The sequence below is a fragment of the Hippocampus guttulatus genome, chromosome 1 (genome assembly GCF_054856545.1).
Source record: "Hippocampus guttulatus isolate MCC_2025c chromosome 1, RoL_Hgut_1.0, whole genome shotgun sequence".
In the NCBI taxonomy this organism is placed as follows: domain Eukaryota; kingdom Metazoa; phylum Chordata; class Actinopteri; order Syngnathiformes; family Syngnathidae; genus Hippocampus; species Hippocampus guttulatus.
Window position 1 is genome coordinate 11,924,810 of NC_141261.1, and position 19,764 is coordinate 11,944,573.

At 42.1% G+C, this 19,764-nt stretch overlaps 2 protein-coding genes across 3 annotated transcripts; one reads left to right on the plus strand and one right to left on the minus strand.

Annotated features, from left to right (window-relative positions):
* Window positions 1-182: 182 nt before the first annotated feature.
* LOC147210391 (tumor necrosis factor receptor superfamily member 1A) lies at window positions 183-10,219 on the minus strand. Its single transcript, XM_086109888.1, has 9 exons — window positions 9,826-10,219; window positions 8,358-8,512; window positions 7,350-7,437; window positions 7,132-7,260; window positions 6,867-6,995; window positions 6,701-6,749; window positions 4,408-4,550; window positions 4,168-4,317; window positions 183-1,973 (listed from the first exon to the last, which is right to left on the minus strand). The coding sequence occupies exons 2-9, from the start codon at window positions 8,397-8,399 to the stop codon at window positions 1,639-1,641; spliced, it is 1,065 nt and encodes a 354-aa protein (XP_085966014.1). The 5' UTR covers window positions 8,400-8,512; window positions 9,826-10,219; the 3' UTR covers window positions 183-1,638.
* znf362b (zinc finger protein 362b) lies at window positions 9,695-19,722 on the plus strand. 2 transcript variants are annotated; one of them, XM_086109875.1, is made up of 9 exons: window positions 9,695-9,843; window positions 10,959-11,022; window positions 11,774-12,017; window positions 12,179-12,283; window positions 12,912-13,230; window positions 14,626-14,850; window positions 14,961-15,039; window positions 15,146-15,304; window positions 16,840-19,722. In XM_086109875.1, exons 2-9 carry the CDS (start codon window positions 10,960-10,962, stop codon window positions 16,954-16,956), a joined length of 1,311 nt encoding a protein of 436 aa, XP_085966001.1. In that variant the 5' UTR covers window positions 9,695-9,843; window position 10,959; the 3' UTR covers window positions 16,957-19,722. The 2 variants fall into 2 exon arrangements, with proteins under 2 accessions (XP_085966001.1, XP_085965993.1); XM_086109867.1 differs by lacking the exon at window positions 9,695-9,843 and adding an exon at window positions 10,226-10,429.
* Window positions 19,723-19,764: the final 42 nt, after the last annotated feature.

Here is a 19,764-nt window from a genome sequence, read left to right on the forward strand (position 1 = left end):
GCCCAAGTTCAATCGCGCACTTTTGTGGCGACTGATGGCATATACATGTGTATGTATGCATGTATATATAAATACACACACACACACACACACACACACACACACACACACACACGATTCAATTCACATTAAAACCACAAACTCTTCTCAGTTTATTGGAAAGTCCAAAAACCTTTCCCGTCAGAAGCTGTACAAACGAAAAATAATCTCAAAAATGCGATACGCAGATACCACAAAAGGAAACCACCAGTTTCGCTGGCATATGGGTTCTGTAAAAAAAACAACAACAGTGCCTTGACAATACTCGTTTTTGCCACAAATAAAAAATCATACATCCTGTGGGGATTTCATCTTTCTTATTTTGCAAGGGTGCAGCACAGTAATTAGAAGTTGTGATTGTGACAGCTGAGCTGTTCACGTTCACAGGTAAACACAATTTTTTATTGTCAAATAAATACAGTAGTCATTTTGACAACTTGGTCCAATGAGGGGGAAAAAAAACCCCTCTGAAAACAATAAACTGCTGGGGGGAAAAAGCGCAATGGCGACCCCTCCAATACACTGCTGGAATGTCGCAACACACCATTGGATCGTGTCAGTCTGTAGGATTATCACCAGCACGGTTGCTGATGGGACAGCAGCTGAAAGGAAGACTCCCAACCTCAAACTCTCTGCGTACACTGGACAGAGCCGTCCAGATGCGGTCAGTTGAGAAGGAAGCAAAGAAAGCAAAAACTGTACTTTGAGAGGCAAACCAACAGACGCTCTAAGATGACCTGTTAGACATAAAGTGCATGACCAAATGCACAAAAAGTATACTTCTCTCATAGTTCCCAAAAAGGCTCGAGATTTAAAAAGTATTTCACATAATTAAAATACATATTTCAATAAGATGCGCCTTCAGCCTTCTCTGAAAAACATCAACAGTCTCTGCGGACCTGATGTCCTCTGGCAGGCTACTCTAAAGCTGGGGACCAAAATGGCTGAATGCAGCCTCACCATGTCTTCACCATGTCTAGGAATAAATAAAGGCCAGTGCCAGAGGACTTTAGGGATGAAACGATAAAAGCAGGTCGGATAAATACGATGGCCTAAGACAGTTACGACATTTAAAAACAAAAAAAAAAAAGCATATTAAAATCAATCCTGATATATACAGGGAGCCAATGCAGGGATTTTAAAGCTGGTGGAATGATGTGTTCCCACCCTCTGTCCCTTGTCAGGACTCGTGCGGCCAAAAAGGCTGATGTTGTATTGAAATTGCCTGTAGACGAGGCAAACTCCTCTAATCACTTCAAAAAGGGTCCTTTGCTCCAAAGCATGACTGTTGAGCACAAAAACATCAAATTGGTTGGTTTTCTAGCAAATAACAGGATAGGCTCCCCCCTCCCCCCAAAAAATAAATAAAAACAAAAAAAATCAGTGAAGAGCAAAATGCCGATCTGTAAATATCCACTTGAGTGCATTAACACAGTTGTACTTCACATTGTTGAGTATGACTTGAATGTCCAAACACATTTTACAGTTGTGCTATGAAACAACCGTTTCAATAAAGGTTAAAAAAAAAAGAGTGAATAATATTTGAACAATGTCTTGAGCAAAAGCAGTCTTTCCTGTTGCACGACCTGACCTGAAGTCTCAGCAGGCAGTGAATTCACCCTTTGGTTGAGCCCTCTGCTGAAGTCTCTCCAGCCTCTCCTGCAGCATCTGAGCGCAGCCTGACAAATCCATGTCATGCAAGGCGGAGAAGATGTCATCGAGGTTGGCTGAAGAACGCTTGCACCACAGACACAGCATCTGGTACTGCTTCTCCAGGAGGCTAAAGCCGGCTTCCATCTCGATGCGTTCCAGCTGGTGGTCAGCCACCGAGAGCATTCTCAAGAACTCCTTCCAGCGACGCAGCGGGACCTCGTTAATGATCGCGTACAGGACGATGGGCGGCCAGTGCCTGCTAGGTTCCTCTTGTTCGCCATCTTGGGAGAAGGCAAGCAACGGTTAACCGATAAAATGAGATGTTGGGAAAGTTCAGCTTTGACATTCAGTTTGTGTAGCTTTCCACTTACAGTCAGTGGAGCCTCTGAAATCAAATCGCTAAAAACATTATTGAGTTAAAAAAAATATCACAAGAAGCGTGGTTTGTCTTTGTGTGTGAGATTTGTGAGAGTTTGTAGTGATTAAGCAATAAAAGTATTAACGACAAGGTTGGAAGCATCTGACTGTTTAGCATAATAAAGGGATGGCTAATTAACTGATTTTAATTGAAGTACTGAACAGCATGATTTTTGTTTTTCCGGCTGCCAAAGTCAAAACATGACCTCACTGCTTTCACTGTAAACATTGTCGCAAATGGAATGAGGTCGTTTACAAAAAAAAAACCCCGTCACTGTTGGCATAAATTCACAGACGATAGTGGCTAATTTTTCTCATTGTTGTATAGTTAAAAAAATAAAAGACAAAAGTATTGAAAAACAGTCAAACGTTTTGCCTGTGTTATGCAACCAACAACAACTGTTTTAATTAATCGGCCAAATTGATCAGTTTTCGGAATTTTATTCTGCCAGCTATCGGAATCGGGATCAGCCTCAAATCGGCCCCTATTATCAACTTTGTGACTGTTCCGACGTGTCAATCAAATATTTTACAAAAAGGTGACGAGCAGCTGTTATTCCCAAAATGAAACAGGCGGCATAAGTAGCACCATTTTCACATTGTCTCGGAAAACAGACAGGAGCAGAGTAGACGATATACCTCACCAACCACATGATGCCCATTTATATCTCGCAAAAGTGGGCATTTATTGACCTATTGGATACTTTTGACCAAAGGTGTGGAATCATTTGTCCATAATAGCTGCAAAATATTCATCCAACCTGCGATGTAGGCAATGAGAGCCTCTCCCAGCTCACTTTAGGTGAAAGTGATTCAGAAATGAATCAATGCTGCCTAACAGGTGAGTGAACGACACCATCAGTGACTGCACGAAAATATCCATGCCACGAATCACCACATCAGAGTCCTACATTCAGCATCTATACTGTCCGAAGCAAGATCACATGACTATCAAACTTTAAGACATTTTGGGGGTGAGTGTTTGAATATTTCAATTCCTCAGAGAATTGGTGAGGAGACAAGGCCCGACATGTCAGTAAAATAGCGTGCACCTTCACGGGCTTACTCAATGGGTGGCCTTTGATGTCATTTTTTCCAGTTTCCCTTGAACAACCACATACTGACTGTCGCCCCACTTGTGGTGAACCTTTACCGCCTATGCAGGTTTGCTGATGTCAATAGAGAAAGTCAGTTCTTGTAAAAAAAAAATAAAAATACACAATAAAAAACTGGCCCAGTGGTCAGCGCGTCGACCTCACATTGCAGAGGTACCGGGTTCAATTCCAGCTCCGGCCTCCCTGTGGAGTTTGCATGTTCTCCCCGGACCTGCGTGGGTTTTCTCCGGGTACTCCGGTTTCCTCCCACATTCCAAAAACATGCATGGCAGGCTGATTGAACACTCCAAATTGTCCCTAGGTGTGATTGTGAGTGCGAATGGTTGTTCGTCTCTGTGTGCCCTGCGATTGGCTGGCGACCGATTCAGGGTGTCCCCCACCTACTGCCCGAAGAGGGCTGGGATAGGCTCCAGCACCCCCGGCGCCCCTTGTGAGGATAAGCGGATCAGAAAATGAATGAAAGAATGAATGAAAGAAAACAATAGCCGCATGCATAGTTTTCAGCTTCAATTACATAATATGCAGCCTGCCATGCATGTTTTTGGAATGCGGGAGGAAACCGGAGAAAACCCACACAGGCACAGGGATAACATGCAAAGTCCACACAGGAATCTGGAATCGAACCGTGCACCTCTGCACTTTCATGCGGACGCGTTAACCAATCGATCAGCGTGCCGCCCATATAATATGCATTAAAACAACACTGCCTCTAATTTGCCGAATCATGTTACTTGGTCCTTCCGTCATAACACCGCTTAGAAAACCCTCGTGATTGTCTCTGTTGACTTGAGCACCAAACATAAAAGATGTTGAACGAATTGAAATTGCATCAAGAGCAGACAAAGGTCTAATCTCCTCGAAAATACCAGTAAAATCAAGGAGCTGATCCTATGCCCACATTGGCATGTTATTCCGCAATGTGACTACAAATGAACTTGCTTACCGTTGCATACCTCAGTAGGGTTCTCAGGGTTCTTGATGATTCTCCAGTGGGGAGCATAGCGCAAGTAGAAGCCAAAGCAGATGCAGAGCGCCAGAAGCCAAAGGAGAACCACAACCAGAATGATGACCATCCACCGTCCATCATCTTTTGCTGTGAATGCCACAACTACCCGTTTAAGTGTCACTGAAATAATTCAATGATATTTTTGAGGAAGACAGGGACGCACGTTGCGCAACATACCTGGAAGCGGACTTTGACTTGGTGATGTCGTGTTTAAATTGGGGCGTCCTGCGGCTATTGTTAATGTGTTTATTAAGGCAGCTGTGGTATCAGGTGGAGTTGCACATTTTCTCTTGCATTCTGCAGCTTTCAAACACTGTTCCCTGAAAAATGACAAGAACGTGGCAGAATTCATAGAATGCTGTCATCCAAAACCTCAGACGGATGTGTGACTGACTCTCAGAGCTCTATTTTCGTCGATGGCGCACATGTAGAGACTAGTCTTTAGACCAACTAAAAGCTGGTCTAAGATGCGGTGCAGATGGTGTCAGGCGATTTTGTTGGATTTGATTCGAGGTGCAGGCAGAGAGAGTGCAAAAATGTTTGGATTGGCTTGGCACTGGTGCTTTATCAAGCATTATATATTTGGTGTAATGTTTTATATCATGGCTCTTGATTGCAGTGCTGTTGAAGTGCACAGCATTACATTGATAGCTACATTGATAACAACAAAAAAGTACCGTATTTTCACAACTATAAGGCGCCATTAAAAGTCTAAAATTTTCTCCAAAATGGACAGGACGCCTTATGATGCGGAGCGTCTTGTCTATGCACTGAGTTCCTAAACCTGACTGACAGCCGACACGCTGTTTATATAGAGAAAAGGCGGAAGTGACTGTGGACAGGCATGCGGCAAAGAAGTCGGCCAATCAGTGAAGGGTGGGCGTGTATATATACATATATGGAGAGAGAGAGAGAGAAAAGGCAGACGTGAGTGACGACAGGCATGCGGGGAAGAAGTCCGCCAATGAGTGAAGGGTGGGCGTGTAAGTGGACGCTAAAGGGACGCCACAAGCAGGTACCAACACCTGTATAGAGTGTGGCTATGTGCATTGTTGCAAAACAACTTCGGTTTTGGTTTCTAAGAACCCCCGAAAATAAATTCTACAAAGAGACACGCCTACGAAGCTCAGTTCAAACTTCAAGCCATCGGTTATGCTTTTGGCATGCGTGCCCATCTCACAGCAGCGGTGAAAAACCAAGTCAAGCAAATGAACTCTGAGCTTGCCGTTATTCCCGGAGCCTTGACTAAAGAACTCCAACCGCTGGACATCGGCATCAACCGGGCGTTCAAAGTAAAGTTGCGAACGGCATGGGAACAATGAATGATCGATGGCAAACACAACTTTACAAAGGGTGAGAGGCAGCGCCGGGCGAGTTACGCCACAATTTGCGAATGGATTGTGGCTGCTTGGACGAACGTGTCTGCTTGCACTGTTGTTCGAGTTTTTGGCAAAGCCGGCATCATTTCTGTGGAGCCACATGGCAATGAGAGTGACTGACAACGAGAGGGAACACGGCGTTTTTGATGGATTACCGGTACTTGCACAATTGTTCAATTCTGATACAGAGGATGAGGACTTTGATGGATTTCTGGGTGATGATTGATCGAAAAACGTGAGTACATTTTACGATGGCTAAATAAAATACAACAGAACTCCGTTTTCCGTTGCCTTTTTAAAAACGTGTTTTTAGCTTGTATCTGTATGTCTTGGCATGCTACCGTATGCTTCAAGCTAACGTGTTTTTAGCGTGCGCGCATGAATGCCGTATGTTTAAGCTGGCGTATGTTTTACCACTTTAAAATTGCGCCCAATAATACTGTGCGTTTTGTCTATGTGTAAAATACAGAAATAGCACCCATTAATGAGACTGCGCCCAACCATACGGTGCGTCGAAGGGTCGTGAAAATACGGTAATCAAGCAGGTGTCTTTTTAACAAATGGCATTATGTCAAAGAATAGAGTGATGGAGGACTTTGAACGGTTGATTTTGAATCCACTCTGAAATAAAATATGTTTACCCGCAAGATGACCCAAAACTACATTAACGCTCATTAAAAAAAAAAAAACTTTAGCTCACAATAATGGCTTAGCCAAGCGACTGGAAGTTAGCACGCCACCATACTCCAAATGTGGAAATGGTGAGTGCCCAGATTGCATTATTACAAAATTATTACAATAATTTCCGTCTCCACTGCATAGCACAATTAATGGGAATCTCGAATACAGGACACATACATAGACTGCTAAAATGAGGCAATTCCCATAAAACGATTCTCATTTGACCTATTAGCGAGACTCACTGCTGCCAGGTATAAACACCAATCTCGTGAAGTGCCGTGACCAGTAAAATCAGAACCATGCTACCGATATAAGGGTAACATTTCTCTTACTGCTCTTGACCAATTTTCATGACGATCCTGCATCATTTTCCCAATGACTATCCCCAACTATTAACAACAATTACTCACTTGAAGCATGCCTCACATTTCCGTTGGTCATAACGGCTCTTCTCAGAATCTAAATTTAAAAAAAATAAACAAATATGTTTTTTTTTAAAGGTGGGAATAATACTTTTGGTAGAAATAATATCAATACAGAGAATCCCAGTACTGAGGCTTGACTTAATTTGGTTACCTGTACAAGCTTCACACTGGCATGGACGGCAATTGAAGATTTCTTGGGTACCTGCATTGTAGTATCCCTCCTTGCACTCACACACCGTGTCACTGTTAAAGACGCATGGCTTTATTTCCACTTCATTAACTGAGGATGAATAAGAAAGGTTCTCGGTTAATCGCCTCTGTCTCATGCTTTAATTATTATTATTTTTTTGTATTTCCATTTCAATATCTAGAATAGAAGATATCTTGGTATCATCGAGAAGACAAATGCTACTTACGACCACACATGCTTCTACACCTCAGGCATTTTTCTCGGCTATTGGATATTGCTGTGAACGTGCCACTGACACATTTTCGACATCTATACTTTGAAGCGGGATTGTCACAGTTTCCCTCTTTATAATATCCTGGAGAAAGTAGAGATCAACACAATAAATCCTGTCAAACACATAATAAGAATAATATATAATAAGCAATTCTAAATGGATGAACTTGCCAGCTGGACACTCTTCATAACACGAAGAAATGGGCAGCTTACTGCTAAAGTGTTCTCCTTTGGAAGGCAAGGCCATGATTAGGAAAACCTAAAAGACAAGACGGAGATGCAAGAAATGCCAACAAATTGGGAAGGTAGACCGCATGAAACAACAAGAAATTTAACTGAAAAAGGTCAAACCGGGGCACAATTGAATACGGTCTAACAGTCCGTTATTGTAGTACGGGATTGTGCCACACGATGGCGCTTCTTTGATTTATTGTGTATGGTGGTCACCTTTTCCCCTTTCTCTTTTTAATAAATGCATTTTTTTTTGTCTTGAATTTGTAATAAAATCAAAAAAATCCTATTTTTATTTTTTACTAATGAAGGGTTCGGTGAATGTGCATAGGAACTGGTTGGGTACCACTAACAAGGCTAAGAACAACTGCGCTATGGTGTGCGGCTCCCAATCAGTCAGTCCAATTAATATCTGCAAACAGAATGGTAGCATAGTACAAAGTAGGAATTAAGAGGATGAGGACAACTTTTCTCCTTGTCACCATTGGCATAAAGTTGTGAATTCTATTTCGTTTTATGCAGGGGTTTTTTTCAAAGCTTGTAACTATTCGAAGTGTTTTATTTACTTTTACACATGTACATTTATTTAACCCATTTAATCCCACCGGTCACATTTGTGAAGGATAACAGTGATTTAATTTACAGGGCTCTAAATTTTTTTATTACTGATTACTTAAAAAGGGCGACCAATGACACCTGATTTTGACTTTTAAATGTCTGGGGAAAATGTGTGATTAAATGGGTTAATGTACTGTATATATTTATAAAAGAATTAACTAGCCGGTAATGATCTTTGCCATCGCCTATTTTACCTGGCAACAGTTGTGTTATGTATTTGTATTTTTTATAAAGAATCGTGAAGTGACAAATATAACAAGTTGAACAAACACTTTTTTTCAACTTTAAGCCCTGGATACACTATTAAAACGTCTGACTTTAAACACTCACCAAATCCATTTTGAAAGCGCAAATCTTGAGGTAGGAAAGCATCCCCTTGCAATGAGTTGGAGTTGGTCATCTGACAAGTTTACCACACAGCATGGCATCATCAGGAGAGGATGCCGCTATCAAGATGAGTCTTTCAAAGCATCCGCCATCATTTTCTGGAAAACCCGAACAAACAAGCAGTGAGAGGAAGGCTTGCGAGATCGCGTGCATCTGTCTGACATGGTTTATATGGTCTTCATAGAAGTGCTGCGAGAAAGAAAGAGGAAATGCAATGACATCACTTTACACCTCCGCATTGATGGTGGCTACTCAGCGTCACAAGTTCCATTTCATGATCATAAATCTCCAGTCATGTAAATAAGTCTTTACAGTAAATCATATCCAGTGTGTCTTGAGATATCCCATGTGTGTGTATACTGTGTATGTGTGTGTATGTATATATATATATATAAAATAAAAAGCGATACCTATACCTGAGTTACAACAATATAGTACATAATCCTGTTCACTTTCGGTGCTCTCTAACCATTATTTAAAAAATATATATATATATATTTTTTTGCATTTGAAGAATTTCACCACATAAAATGCAAAAACAAAAAAGGGAATAGATAGGTTTATTGTTTCTCTCTGCCAATTAATGTAAGAACATGTAATTGTTCTGATTTTGTCATAATACGTCGTTGGCATCGATAGACGGACTTGTTGTCAATACATGATCATTTTTGGACCACTTTTTTGAAATGGCTGGTGGCCAGTCAAGGATGTAAACCACTTCTTGCCCCAAGTCAGCTGGGAATGTCTCCAGTTCATTCCTCACACCAGCACAAATGGCGAGGGGCCCATGACCTGGAGCAAATTAGCAGTAAGAATGATCCAGGACAAATTTGTAGTTTAATATAACTGAGTGTGTATATTTACAATTTTATTACACGTACACTTTGCAGTAATTATCCTTATCATCATCAACATTACATTTAGCAAACATTTAAAACTATGCACATCTCTTGACATGGCTTTACATACTGGGCTGAGTTTGAGCGCATTTATTCTTGTTTTGTCGCTTCCTTGTAGCATCATCATTTTCTCGACTTGCACACATTTGCACATTATGAAGCTGTAATGCAACACACACGAGGCATGAATTGACTAAAGATATTCATTCTCACAAGTGAAGCCGCCCCAAACTGTTACAGAAAAACACACTCTATTCTATCACAACGGGGTAGAGAGTTTTAAAAATACACATGAAGTCATTCTTTTTGAAACGGTCTATTTCCCCAGTTTTTGTGCGCGTGTGAGCGTGCCTGCAGCTCCATAAAGGCTGCAGCACCGGTGGCACCCAGAAGTGAACAAAGCGACCCGGAAGCGTTGTTCGAACTGGAGGCAGGCAGAAAGAACAACCAGCCTTTTTTTCTCTCCTTTTTCTTTTTTGGTGTATATGAAAGCTGTGCTCGCAAGACAATACCTGCAATCAGGACCAAAGGTATTTCATTTGTGCATGTATTTTCTTTCGATTATCTGCTCCAAACGGCTGCACCGTACACGAAAAAAAAATGCAAGCCGCCGTTTTTTTCATTCGTTCAAAAGTTCCAGAATTTAAAAAAAGAAAGAAAGAAGCACGTAAAGTGGGATTTGGTTAAGATGGCACTTCGCTATTTCACTGCATAGTCGAGGCTTTGTGGAGAAGAACGATAGGTGTCCGTTTATGGACCGCGCTGTTTGAGACCGCATCTTGTCTTCTGTTTCCGCGCTGCTTTTTTTTCCCTCCCCCCTCGACAGGGCATGGTTGTTATAGGAAGTGTCAGTTTTTTTAAGGGGTGGGGAGGCCGGGCTATTCAAAGCTGCGAGGGGCCGTAAACAATACATCATGCTAACACGGACGAGATAAACACGCGCAAAAATGCTACACGTCCTCGGCCCACAATCCGCTCACAATATTTTTGGGGAGGGGGCAGGGAGAAGAAGACTGCAGAATATGGCGTCCCGCCTAATAAAAATAAGGCTGCCATTTTTGTTTCTCTTTTGTTTGGGAATGTTTTAAGATGGACCGTCTAGGTCGGGTCGAAAATGTGAGTTCCCGAAACGCCCCCACAGCCTGACGATGGGCTTTCGGGGGTGGTCGAACACGGACCATGCGAAAGCAAAGTTTCGAGGGGAAAAAAAAGTAATAAAAATAATCCAAAACGTCGACTAATTTCTGTACAGAGACATTACATGAACAGTAGAAAGGACAAATAGGCCAAACGAATTAACAAAATAAGGTACATTTAAAAGCTAACGCCTACGGCAAAGCAGTCCAGTTTGTTGTTTTTTTCATTTTAAATTGGATGATGTTTGAACTACAACTCGTGGCGGCAAACTTCTGTTATAACATGAGGTCTCAATTTGTCCAATTTCCATTCGGGTTTTTTTTTTTGTCATGAAGAGTTGTACACAATATTTTATAAATACAAACGTTTAATCGACGTATAATGAGATGAGTTACACTGCAAAAAAATAGTCTTCAAAATAAAGCAATCAAGTAAGAATAGAATACTTAATTTAAGTAAAATTTACTCTTATCACCAATCTTATCTCATTAAATGTTTTGAATTTTAGGATGGCAGAGCCTCGATTTAACAACCCTTATTTTTGGCCACCACCGCCATCCATGCCTGGGCAGGTAAGTCAGCTTTTCACTTATCTCTGATGTTTCCATCTTCTGTTGTTGGCATGTGTGAATGTCTCGTGGTGACAAAAAGCTACTAGATCAGGGGTGGGCAATTATTTTTTGCATAGGGCCACATGAGAACCAGAAAATATTATGGAGGGCCGGATCAAAAGGGTGAACTAAATTCGACATAATATTAATTGGATTTTTTTTATTTAAAAAGCAGTATTTTGCATTTTTTGGCACGTTTTTCAGACTTTAAGAGTACATTATTCCGTCGTATCGAACGGGATTTGCTTGATTTGGCGCTACTGCGGGCTTCCGTATCGTCTCTCCCTTCCTCCCTATGCTCTGCAACTTCAAGTAACTGTGCCACCTGGCGTTGAAGTGCCTGTCATTAAAAGTCCAAATGAAATGAATGCAATCATTGACATCGAACCTTAATTGTGTACCAACGTTCGGCGGGCCGGATTAAAAAGACCAACGGGCCGGATTTGGCCCGCGGGCCGTAGTTTGCCCACCATTGTACTAGATCATAGATCAGTCCTGATTTCTGGAAGAAAAAAAATTGGATGAAACATTCAAAAAAATGTTTATTAATGAATTATGAGAGTTAAAAGTTTTGCGGCTTTTACATGAAGTGAGGTTTTTAATATATATATATATTTTTAACGCTCTTTGTGTCGCAGTCATTTGTCCTGGAAGAATCACATGTAAACACAGTGTCAGTTTTCTGTTGAGCACGACCCGTTAACGCTTTCAGCTGGATAACCTGGTACTCATCAACAAGATCAAGGAGCAACTGATGGCCGAGAAGATCCGACCCCTGCATATGCCCCCTACCTCCACCCCTTCCCAGCAACCTTTGTTGGTGCCCACCTCATCCTCGGAAAATGCCGGCTCCCAGCATGGCATGCCGGGTCCCAAGCAACAGCTGCCGGGCCAACACCAGCCTCAGCAGTCTGATATCACTCTCCAAGCTCGTTCAGGTTCCAGCTCTGGACCAGGTAGCAAACGTTTCTCCTTTTCTTTCGTGATGTTATCCCTAATTCCTGTCATGGAATTTCCTCAGTGTTCTTTCTATTTTTGCCAATTTTCTCACAATAAAGACAAGAGTCTGGAAGGACTTGATATGAGTAACGTTTGGTATCGCCCCCTTAATTTCCAGATGGAAGTATGGACGAGAAGTTGGCTGTGAAGGCCAAAGGGTTATGGGAGGACTGGCACATGAGGGCACTGAGTGAGCAGCACGCCCGCGCCAACCATCGCTCAGGTACTGCAGATTATACTTCTTCAGTAAATGGACGCGGAAGCTAAAATTAGCATTGTCGCCGCGCTTGGTGTTGTGTCCCTTTGCGGGCCCGCATAACAGAGACACTTCAGGCAAAGTGTATTGATCATATTTTTATTTTCAGTAATTTCGGTGAATGTGCATATGAACTGGTTGGGTTTTGGTACCTCTAACAAGGTGTCATAAATACGTATACAGTGTATTGTACTCTCAAATTTATAAACGTATTCAAAAGAGACATTCTTACATCTCTAGGGGGTGTGAGACCATATAAAAGGATTTTTTGAGACGTGAGGTGTAGGTTGAGAACTATTGTAATCGATAAAATACATTTAAAGTTGTCTTCAATCTCTGGAATGTAAAAAATAATTTATAAAAGAAATGGTTACTTTCCTGGCCTTGAAACTGTTAAATTCGCACTCTGGTATCCTTTCATTCCAGTTTAATATCAAATGACTTGGGGGGGATGCGTATCGTCTTGCAATCTGCCAACCTTAAATTGGAATTCCCGATGCTCTCCATCAAGCAGATGGCATGTAAATGCCATAACATCATTTGCTGTATGTAGTCAATGTTTGCAATAGACTTGTCCTGCGCGTCACTGCCACAGGTCCAGCTCCTTCATCCCGACCCGAAAGCCACAGCACCTCCGAGGCCCAAACCCCCACGACGCCAACCTCCAGCAGCCAAAACCGCATGGGTGGCGCCCCCTCTCTCAACATTATCTCCGGGCTGGCGAGTGGTCCTGGCATGGACCACATGAAGGTTGGAGGCCTGGCAGGACTGTTGGGCCCCCCACCCAAGGCAACACGCGGGCGAAAGAAGATTAAAGCTGAGAACGCGTCAGGTCCTTTGCTGGTGGTCCCTTATCCTATTCTAGCAGACCAAGGCTGTGTCACCGTGGCACCCAAAGAGGGCAAAACATACAGGTAGGACGCTCAAAGCTACTGTTGTCTCACCGAGATAGCTCTCATGTATTTATGTTGAGCTCACTTCCATGCTAATTTTCGTGACCAGACTATTCAGAATGAAGCAGGTCTCGGAACCTCGCTCGAACATTCCATTAGCCCAGCGGCTCTCCTAACACTTTAATTGTGGCCGTTTGTGAGCATTTCCTCCAGTCGCCTCAAGTTTAAATAAATCGTCTGTTGCTAATCTTGAGAGAGCTCTTCCTCATTGAGACGTCGACATGTGTCTGACCTGACTGGATGAGTGCCTCACTAAGTGGATAGTGAATCGATAACAATTGTTGTTGTGACACAAGCATTGACATTGATTTCCTGTGTTTAAAAACAAGCCTTATTAAATCAGGATCCAACATTAACGGTAGCCTAATGGCCTTCGCCAACTACAAACAGCAAGTAAATTAAATGCTACACGGTAGTCAGCCGAGAGTAGAGGCTTCTCGGTTTAAAAACATTCATAATGATCAACATAAAAAAATATTTATCCACAAAATCAATCAAACCATTTTACCCCACTGCGCGCATTTTTTGTGCATGTCCTCGATCAGCGGCCAGAAGAGGGATTTATTATGCAAATGGATTCGACTGTTAAGGTTGCTGCAACAACCCAGAAATTGCTCAGACTAAATCTATGAGCGTAACCATGTTCTAATTTTATTGGAGCACCATGTTTTCGTTGAATTGGAAAGCCGATAAAATATCACCTACTCAGTAGTTTATTTTAATGTGTCATTCTGTAAATAAAACACTCACTATGTTGGTGTATATAAGAAGAGTATTATAGTGTCAACACAAGATATTGACTAAATTAGGCATCGAAACGTGGAGAGAAAAAAATCAAGTGTCCATAATTTGTCTCCAAACTAGTCAGAGAGGGAAAAAAAATAAATCCAATGTGACGGTTACAAATTAATCCATGTATATGTATGTGTACCCAATCATTGAAACTTTAATGTTCCTCTTGATGAATATACGGGGCCGGTACCGCTTCTGACAAGGCCGCCACGACTTGGATCGGGCCACCACTCAAAAAGGCATCATGCGAGACCCTGTTTTATTATTTCATCTGTTCATTTCTATTTCGCAGAGTTGATTACATAGTGAAAAAAAACATTTCACAACTGTAGCTCAGACCTCGTAATTGTGTACGTACGTAGCATTATTTGTGGAAGGCTGTTCGAACAACTCCTATCAATGCCGTTGAATTCAAATCAAAAATTTTCATCCGCTTGTTTTTGTGGCGCTCACGTTTACGGATCATTGTAATTCAATTACACAAACACCAGGGGGAGGCAGAAAATGAAAAATCACAGCCGTTGAAAGTGCTCATCAAGCTGGCGCCTCGTCTTCTTGTTCAAGGTGCAAAGTGTGCCCACTCACCTTCCTGACCAAGTCTGAGATGCAGATCCACTCCAAGTCTCATACGGAGGCCAAAGCACACAAGTGTCCCCACTGCTCCAAGACATTCGCCAACGCCTCGTACCTGGCCCAGCACCTGCGTATCCACCTGGACATTAAACCGTATCACTGCTCCTACTGCGACAACTCTTTCCGCCAACTCTCACATCTGCAGCAGCACACCAGGTCGGTCAGATGTCAGCGACCTTAAAGAGAATCACCGCTACCCAGTTGACATTTTGAAATGGAAACGCGACACTCATTACGACTCGGTTGCTCCTCTTCCTCTGTCGCAGAATCCACACCGGCGACCGGCCTTATAAATGCGCTCACTCCGGATGTGAAAAAGCTTTTACGCAGCTGTCCAATCTCCAGGTGGGTTTATTTCCGCCACCCTGGCTTCGATCCGCTGAGGGAGACAATAAGTCAAGGGTCCTGATGATGATTAAAAAAATAAATAATGATCAATGTTTCTTTCCAGTCTCACCAGAGGCAACACAATAAAGACAAGCCGTACAAATGTCCCAACTGCTACCGTTCCTACGCCGATTCGGCATCGTTGCAGATCCATTTGTCGGCGCACGCCATCAAAAATGCCAAGGCCTATTGCTGTAGCATGTGTGGCCGGGCGTACACCTCGGTAAGTAAACCAACACACCGGCATGCATACCTGTACCTGTGTGTGGCTTTGATTCTCCTCTATAAGGGAAGCTTATAGCGCAATCGTGTGTGCCAGTCAATAGTTTTATTTATATTACACTCCTCACAGAGAGGACTCACTAAGTGATCCATATGGTTAAACGACATAATTACAAACATAGTTAATACAAAAAAAAAAAATGTCTACAGAAGAGGCCGCTCTCTAATCTCAAATGGGAGTGCATTTCACTCTAAGGGGGCAACGGGATGCAAGGTTCTATCACAAATTCTTGGTGCATTTGTGGCCATCCCAACCACATTCAACATTGCCACAATGCCCGCTGTAGCAAACCTATTTATAGCGCTTTATGATGTGAGAGAGAGAGAGGAAAAAAAGAAAAATCATGGCTTCCTAAGCCTCCAATTAGATTGCATGCTATTTTGCGACTGCTATGATAACCTTCAAAGTCAGCGATTCCGAGCAGTCATTATTGATTAATTGATGGGCATTCAACAGCGGGACATGTCTCGTTTTCATCTTCTCAATGTGCAAAAGCAGTCATGCCCAGTTTAAACCACCGCCTGTCAAACTCAACGACCTAGTTGGCCCGCCGTATCATTTTATGTGGGCCACCGAGGCAAATAATGCGCACCAAATAACGCTAAAATATCAAACATTGCGGGATGGTCTTTTTAACTTTTAAGAAGCTTTTCATAACTTTGAGATATTTCTTTTTGCTACCAACATGCTTTAGACAAGTAGTAGAGCAAACAAATGTTTACTGGCTTCTCATTTCAAAAGGAGTTATCCATCAATGTATTGTATAAATGTGATATAAGGCGATTATACCTGTACCGTATTTTCCACACTATAAGGCGCACCTAAACGCATTCCACTTTCTCAGAAGCCGACAGCGCTTTATAATCCGATGCACCTTCTATAAGGATCAGTATTCTGATTTCTTGCACGTAGGGTTTTAAATGTTCTTTAAAATGCTTTGTTATAGCTGCAACGGTTGTGAAAGCGCAATATGAATAAAGTTGTATTGTGATGTATTCTCTTCAATGTAGCTCCATCTAGTGGATGCATGATGCAACCGCAGCTCCTATTGTAGCTTCTATTTTATGCACCTTATAATGTGGTGCACCCTAAATATGAAAACAGTTTTAAAATAGGCCATTCATTGACAGTGCGCCTTAAACTCCAAAGCGCCTTATCGTGCGGAAAATACGATATATGGGTTATATGGCCCTCCAAGGGTAACATTAACTATGTTGAAAAATGAGATGACACTCCTGGTTTCAACACTTCTCTGCTCCAAAGTAGTTGTTTTCTTCTTTGACATGAAAAAGCGCCATCATGAAATGAAAAGCACCGATGTACCACACAGTGTCAATGCGTCGACAGATGATCAGTGCACTTGTCGAGCATTCAATCGGATGGCTTCTGGAGCTCACAAGCCCCTCCTGCTGTTCTTGCCTCGGTATTGTTTTGTCGTGTGCGAGCCTCACAATGTATCTTGTCTATCTTTGCAGGAGACCTACCTTATGAAGCACATGTCCAAACACACGGTGGTGGAACACCTAGTGAGCCACCAGTCCCCACAGAGGACCGAGTCCCCCACTATCCCCATACGGATCTCCCTTATCTGAGCTGCCTGGCGCAGTGTCTCGGATCTGTTCAGGGTCCATGTTCGGCGCGAGCCTCGCAGGCCCCGCACCTGCGGTTATCTACGTAAGGCTTACAATAGCATTATGACAGCCGACGTATGCGTTCAGTGCTCGAGTCGGGAACAAGGGGGCGCCATTTAGTGAATGTAACAATACCTGGAGATGTTGTCCTGAGGACAGGGGAGTGGCGAAGAAGGTCTTGCGTCAGATTTAATCAGCACTTTCGTAAGCGTCATGGAAACAGCCTGCACCTGTTTTTGTAAAGGGCAGATGATTCTTTATGGATCAGATAAATTGGCCATCAAATATTTGCTTTTTTTTTTTTTCTTCATCCTCCTCCTCCTCCTTCTCTGTTTGATGGGATTTGGAGGTGTGCCGGATAATTAATTCCTCTCCCAGAAAAGAATTGATCAAGTTGTCAAAATGCTTGCTGGGTGTGTTCTGGAGACATCCAAAGAGAATCTTGAAGCACTTTGTAGGTCTCGTTGCGTTGGCCCAAATTGTTGAAATCGTATTGGTTGGCACAAGGCCAAAAGGCATTCATTATCGGTGGCAGCTAAGAGCAGTGACGGACGGTGTCGAGAGAAGAAAACAAAACAAAACAGGCTACTGTGTTACTGTTTGTTTCACTCACATGGTTGTTCAAGAACACGCTGACAGGGTCGTTGAAATTTCGAGAGGCAATCATAGATGACAATGAAGGCATTTATTGATTGTATTGTTTTATGAATGCGAGGAAGGAAGGAGTACAGACGCATAAAAGGAAAGCAAAGTTCTCTCCTGTGCCTCAATCCTTCAACTCCCTCTTTGATGGTACCTTGGTGATCACGTCACATGATCACAGGAACACCGCTTTTCATAAATGGACCCCCCCCCGCGCCAATCTTTAAATAAGGCTTTACAAGTATTAGTTGCTGTACACTTAAATTGGTGCAAGGTCGGATCAGCCGTTAGCGTTACCACCCTTACTAAAACAATCTAGATACAAATAAATCAAGGCTACACTTACTGTAAGTTTTACATGAGTAGCGAGCATTAACTCTAACCATTGGACCAAAGTGTACAGTATTGAGTAAGGCTTTTGTCAAAAGCTTCACGCGCAAGGAATGAACCGCAAGATAAACATCCACGATGCTTACAATTTGTCCGGAACGTCTTCGCTGCGCTTCACTTTTCCCACATTTTACGATACAGCCTTATTACAAATTTGAATCCCTTCCTTTTGTTCTTCAATTCTACACCCATAATGACAACACCTTTTTTGATTTTGACGTTGGCGAAATCATCTTTTGCTCAGTTCTGACTAGTCTCCCCGCTATTTCCGCTGAAGAGGCATTTCCGATCTCATACGGCAATGGGAAGTAAAGATTTGGGTGAAGTTGGCGCACTCTGACGGCGATGGTCATAGCCACTCTGTAGTAAGACCCACAAATCCCGATGATTCGGAAACATTGCTTTACCGAACTAAGAATGGAACTAATCGGTTCATGAAGCCATTCAATCATCTCGTTCACTCCAAAGAATTTTTTTTTTTTAAATTCAAACGAGATGTTGAAATCGAAGCGGCGTCGAAATCTCTGCCACTATCTGAAAATGCTTGGTGCGCAAATGTGCAATGGCAGACTTGAATTAGAGTGGGAATTTTTCATTCCAGCACGCACGCATGCGCACCACTTGCAGTATGTAAACCCCTGTTTGGGGCTTTACACCTGTGTACATGCATTTTTTTCATAAATACTGAATCTAGCTATCTAAAAAAAAAAGCTTAAAAATGTTCATTATTATGAGGTGCTGTGTGTAGAAATTTTTTTGGGGGTGGGGGGAGGCGATTTTGGAATAAGGTAACGCAAAATAGAAAAAAGTCAAGTGCGGTGAACACGATTCAAAATGTATTGTACATGCCAATATTCTTGACGCCTTCATTTCAAAAACAGTTTTTTTTAAAAATTCACATTCTCTCGTGTAGTATTTGGACTGCAACGCAGTATTGTTCGTTTTGTTTCCGTTGTACTTCTCAACCACTTGATGGTACAAAATGGGGTACGCTGTATCCCTCAGGGCACTCGTGAAAAGGTGCGACGGCGAGGCGTCACGTCCGAGAAGGAACTGTGAACGGTGTACATAAATAAACGGTAAAGGAAAAAAAATGTCCAAGTGGAAGACTTGAGTCACTGGCCTGGGCAACTTTTGACATTGACAACCAACAACAAACCCTGCCTCTTCAACATAACTCTCTTTTGGAGATAATGGGCAGAATGTTCCTGTTCCTGTACTGTATAACACCATAGTCATTTATAATATCTATTTTTAAAGGTTGAATAAAGACTGTCTGTTTGGAGAGGAAAAACGATTACCTTTGTATGTTATTAATCTTTTATATCGGTTATTTGACATGTAAGCCTTAACTGTTTTCTCATCCCATCTCCATTATTCTGTATTGTGTTCTGCAGTATTCAGTCCTGTAAACATTCGTTTGTTTTTTTTTCTTCTTGTTCCCTCCTGCATGGAGCTGTAATCTGTATGATAACTGTCTAACTTGAGTTCTCAATGGAAAAAAATGATTGGGGAGGTTTATGAAACTTTTTTCCCCGTCTTGCATTGTGACTTCAGATACTGTTTCGAGACAACTAAATATGCACAATCAAGACTGAAAAGGGTTAGCGGTGTTCAAACTTAAAAAGTACAAGAAAAAAAACAAAAAAAAAGCTTTGTATCTTTACCTTGTTTAATAAAAGAGACCGTTCTAAATTCTGTGCAGTCTGTTTTTGTTTTGAAGTGGAAACCGGATAC

Coding starts and splice junctions, on each gene's coding strand:
- LOC147210391 (XM_086109888.1), bottom strand. CDS start 8,399: ATGCTTTCCTACCTCAAGATTTGCGCTTTCAAAATGGATTTG. Junction 4,551..6,700: donor AAATGTGAGGCATGCTTCAA/GTGAGTAATTGT, acceptor GTCATTTTTCAG/GGAACAGTGTTTGAAAGCTG. Junction 1,974..4,167: donor CCCTACTGAGGTATGCAACG/GTAAGCAAGTTC, acceptor CCTTCTCCCAAG/ATGGCGAACAAGAGGAACCT.
- znf362b (XM_086109867.1), top strand. Junction 14,851..14,960: donor CATCTGCAGCAGCACACCAG/GTCGGTCAGATG, acceptor CCTCTGTCGCAG/AATCCACACCGGCGACCGGC. Junction 15,040..15,145: donor CGCAGCTGTCCAATCTCCAG/GTGGGTTTATTT, acceptor GTTTCTTTCCAG/TCTCACCAGAGGCAACACAA.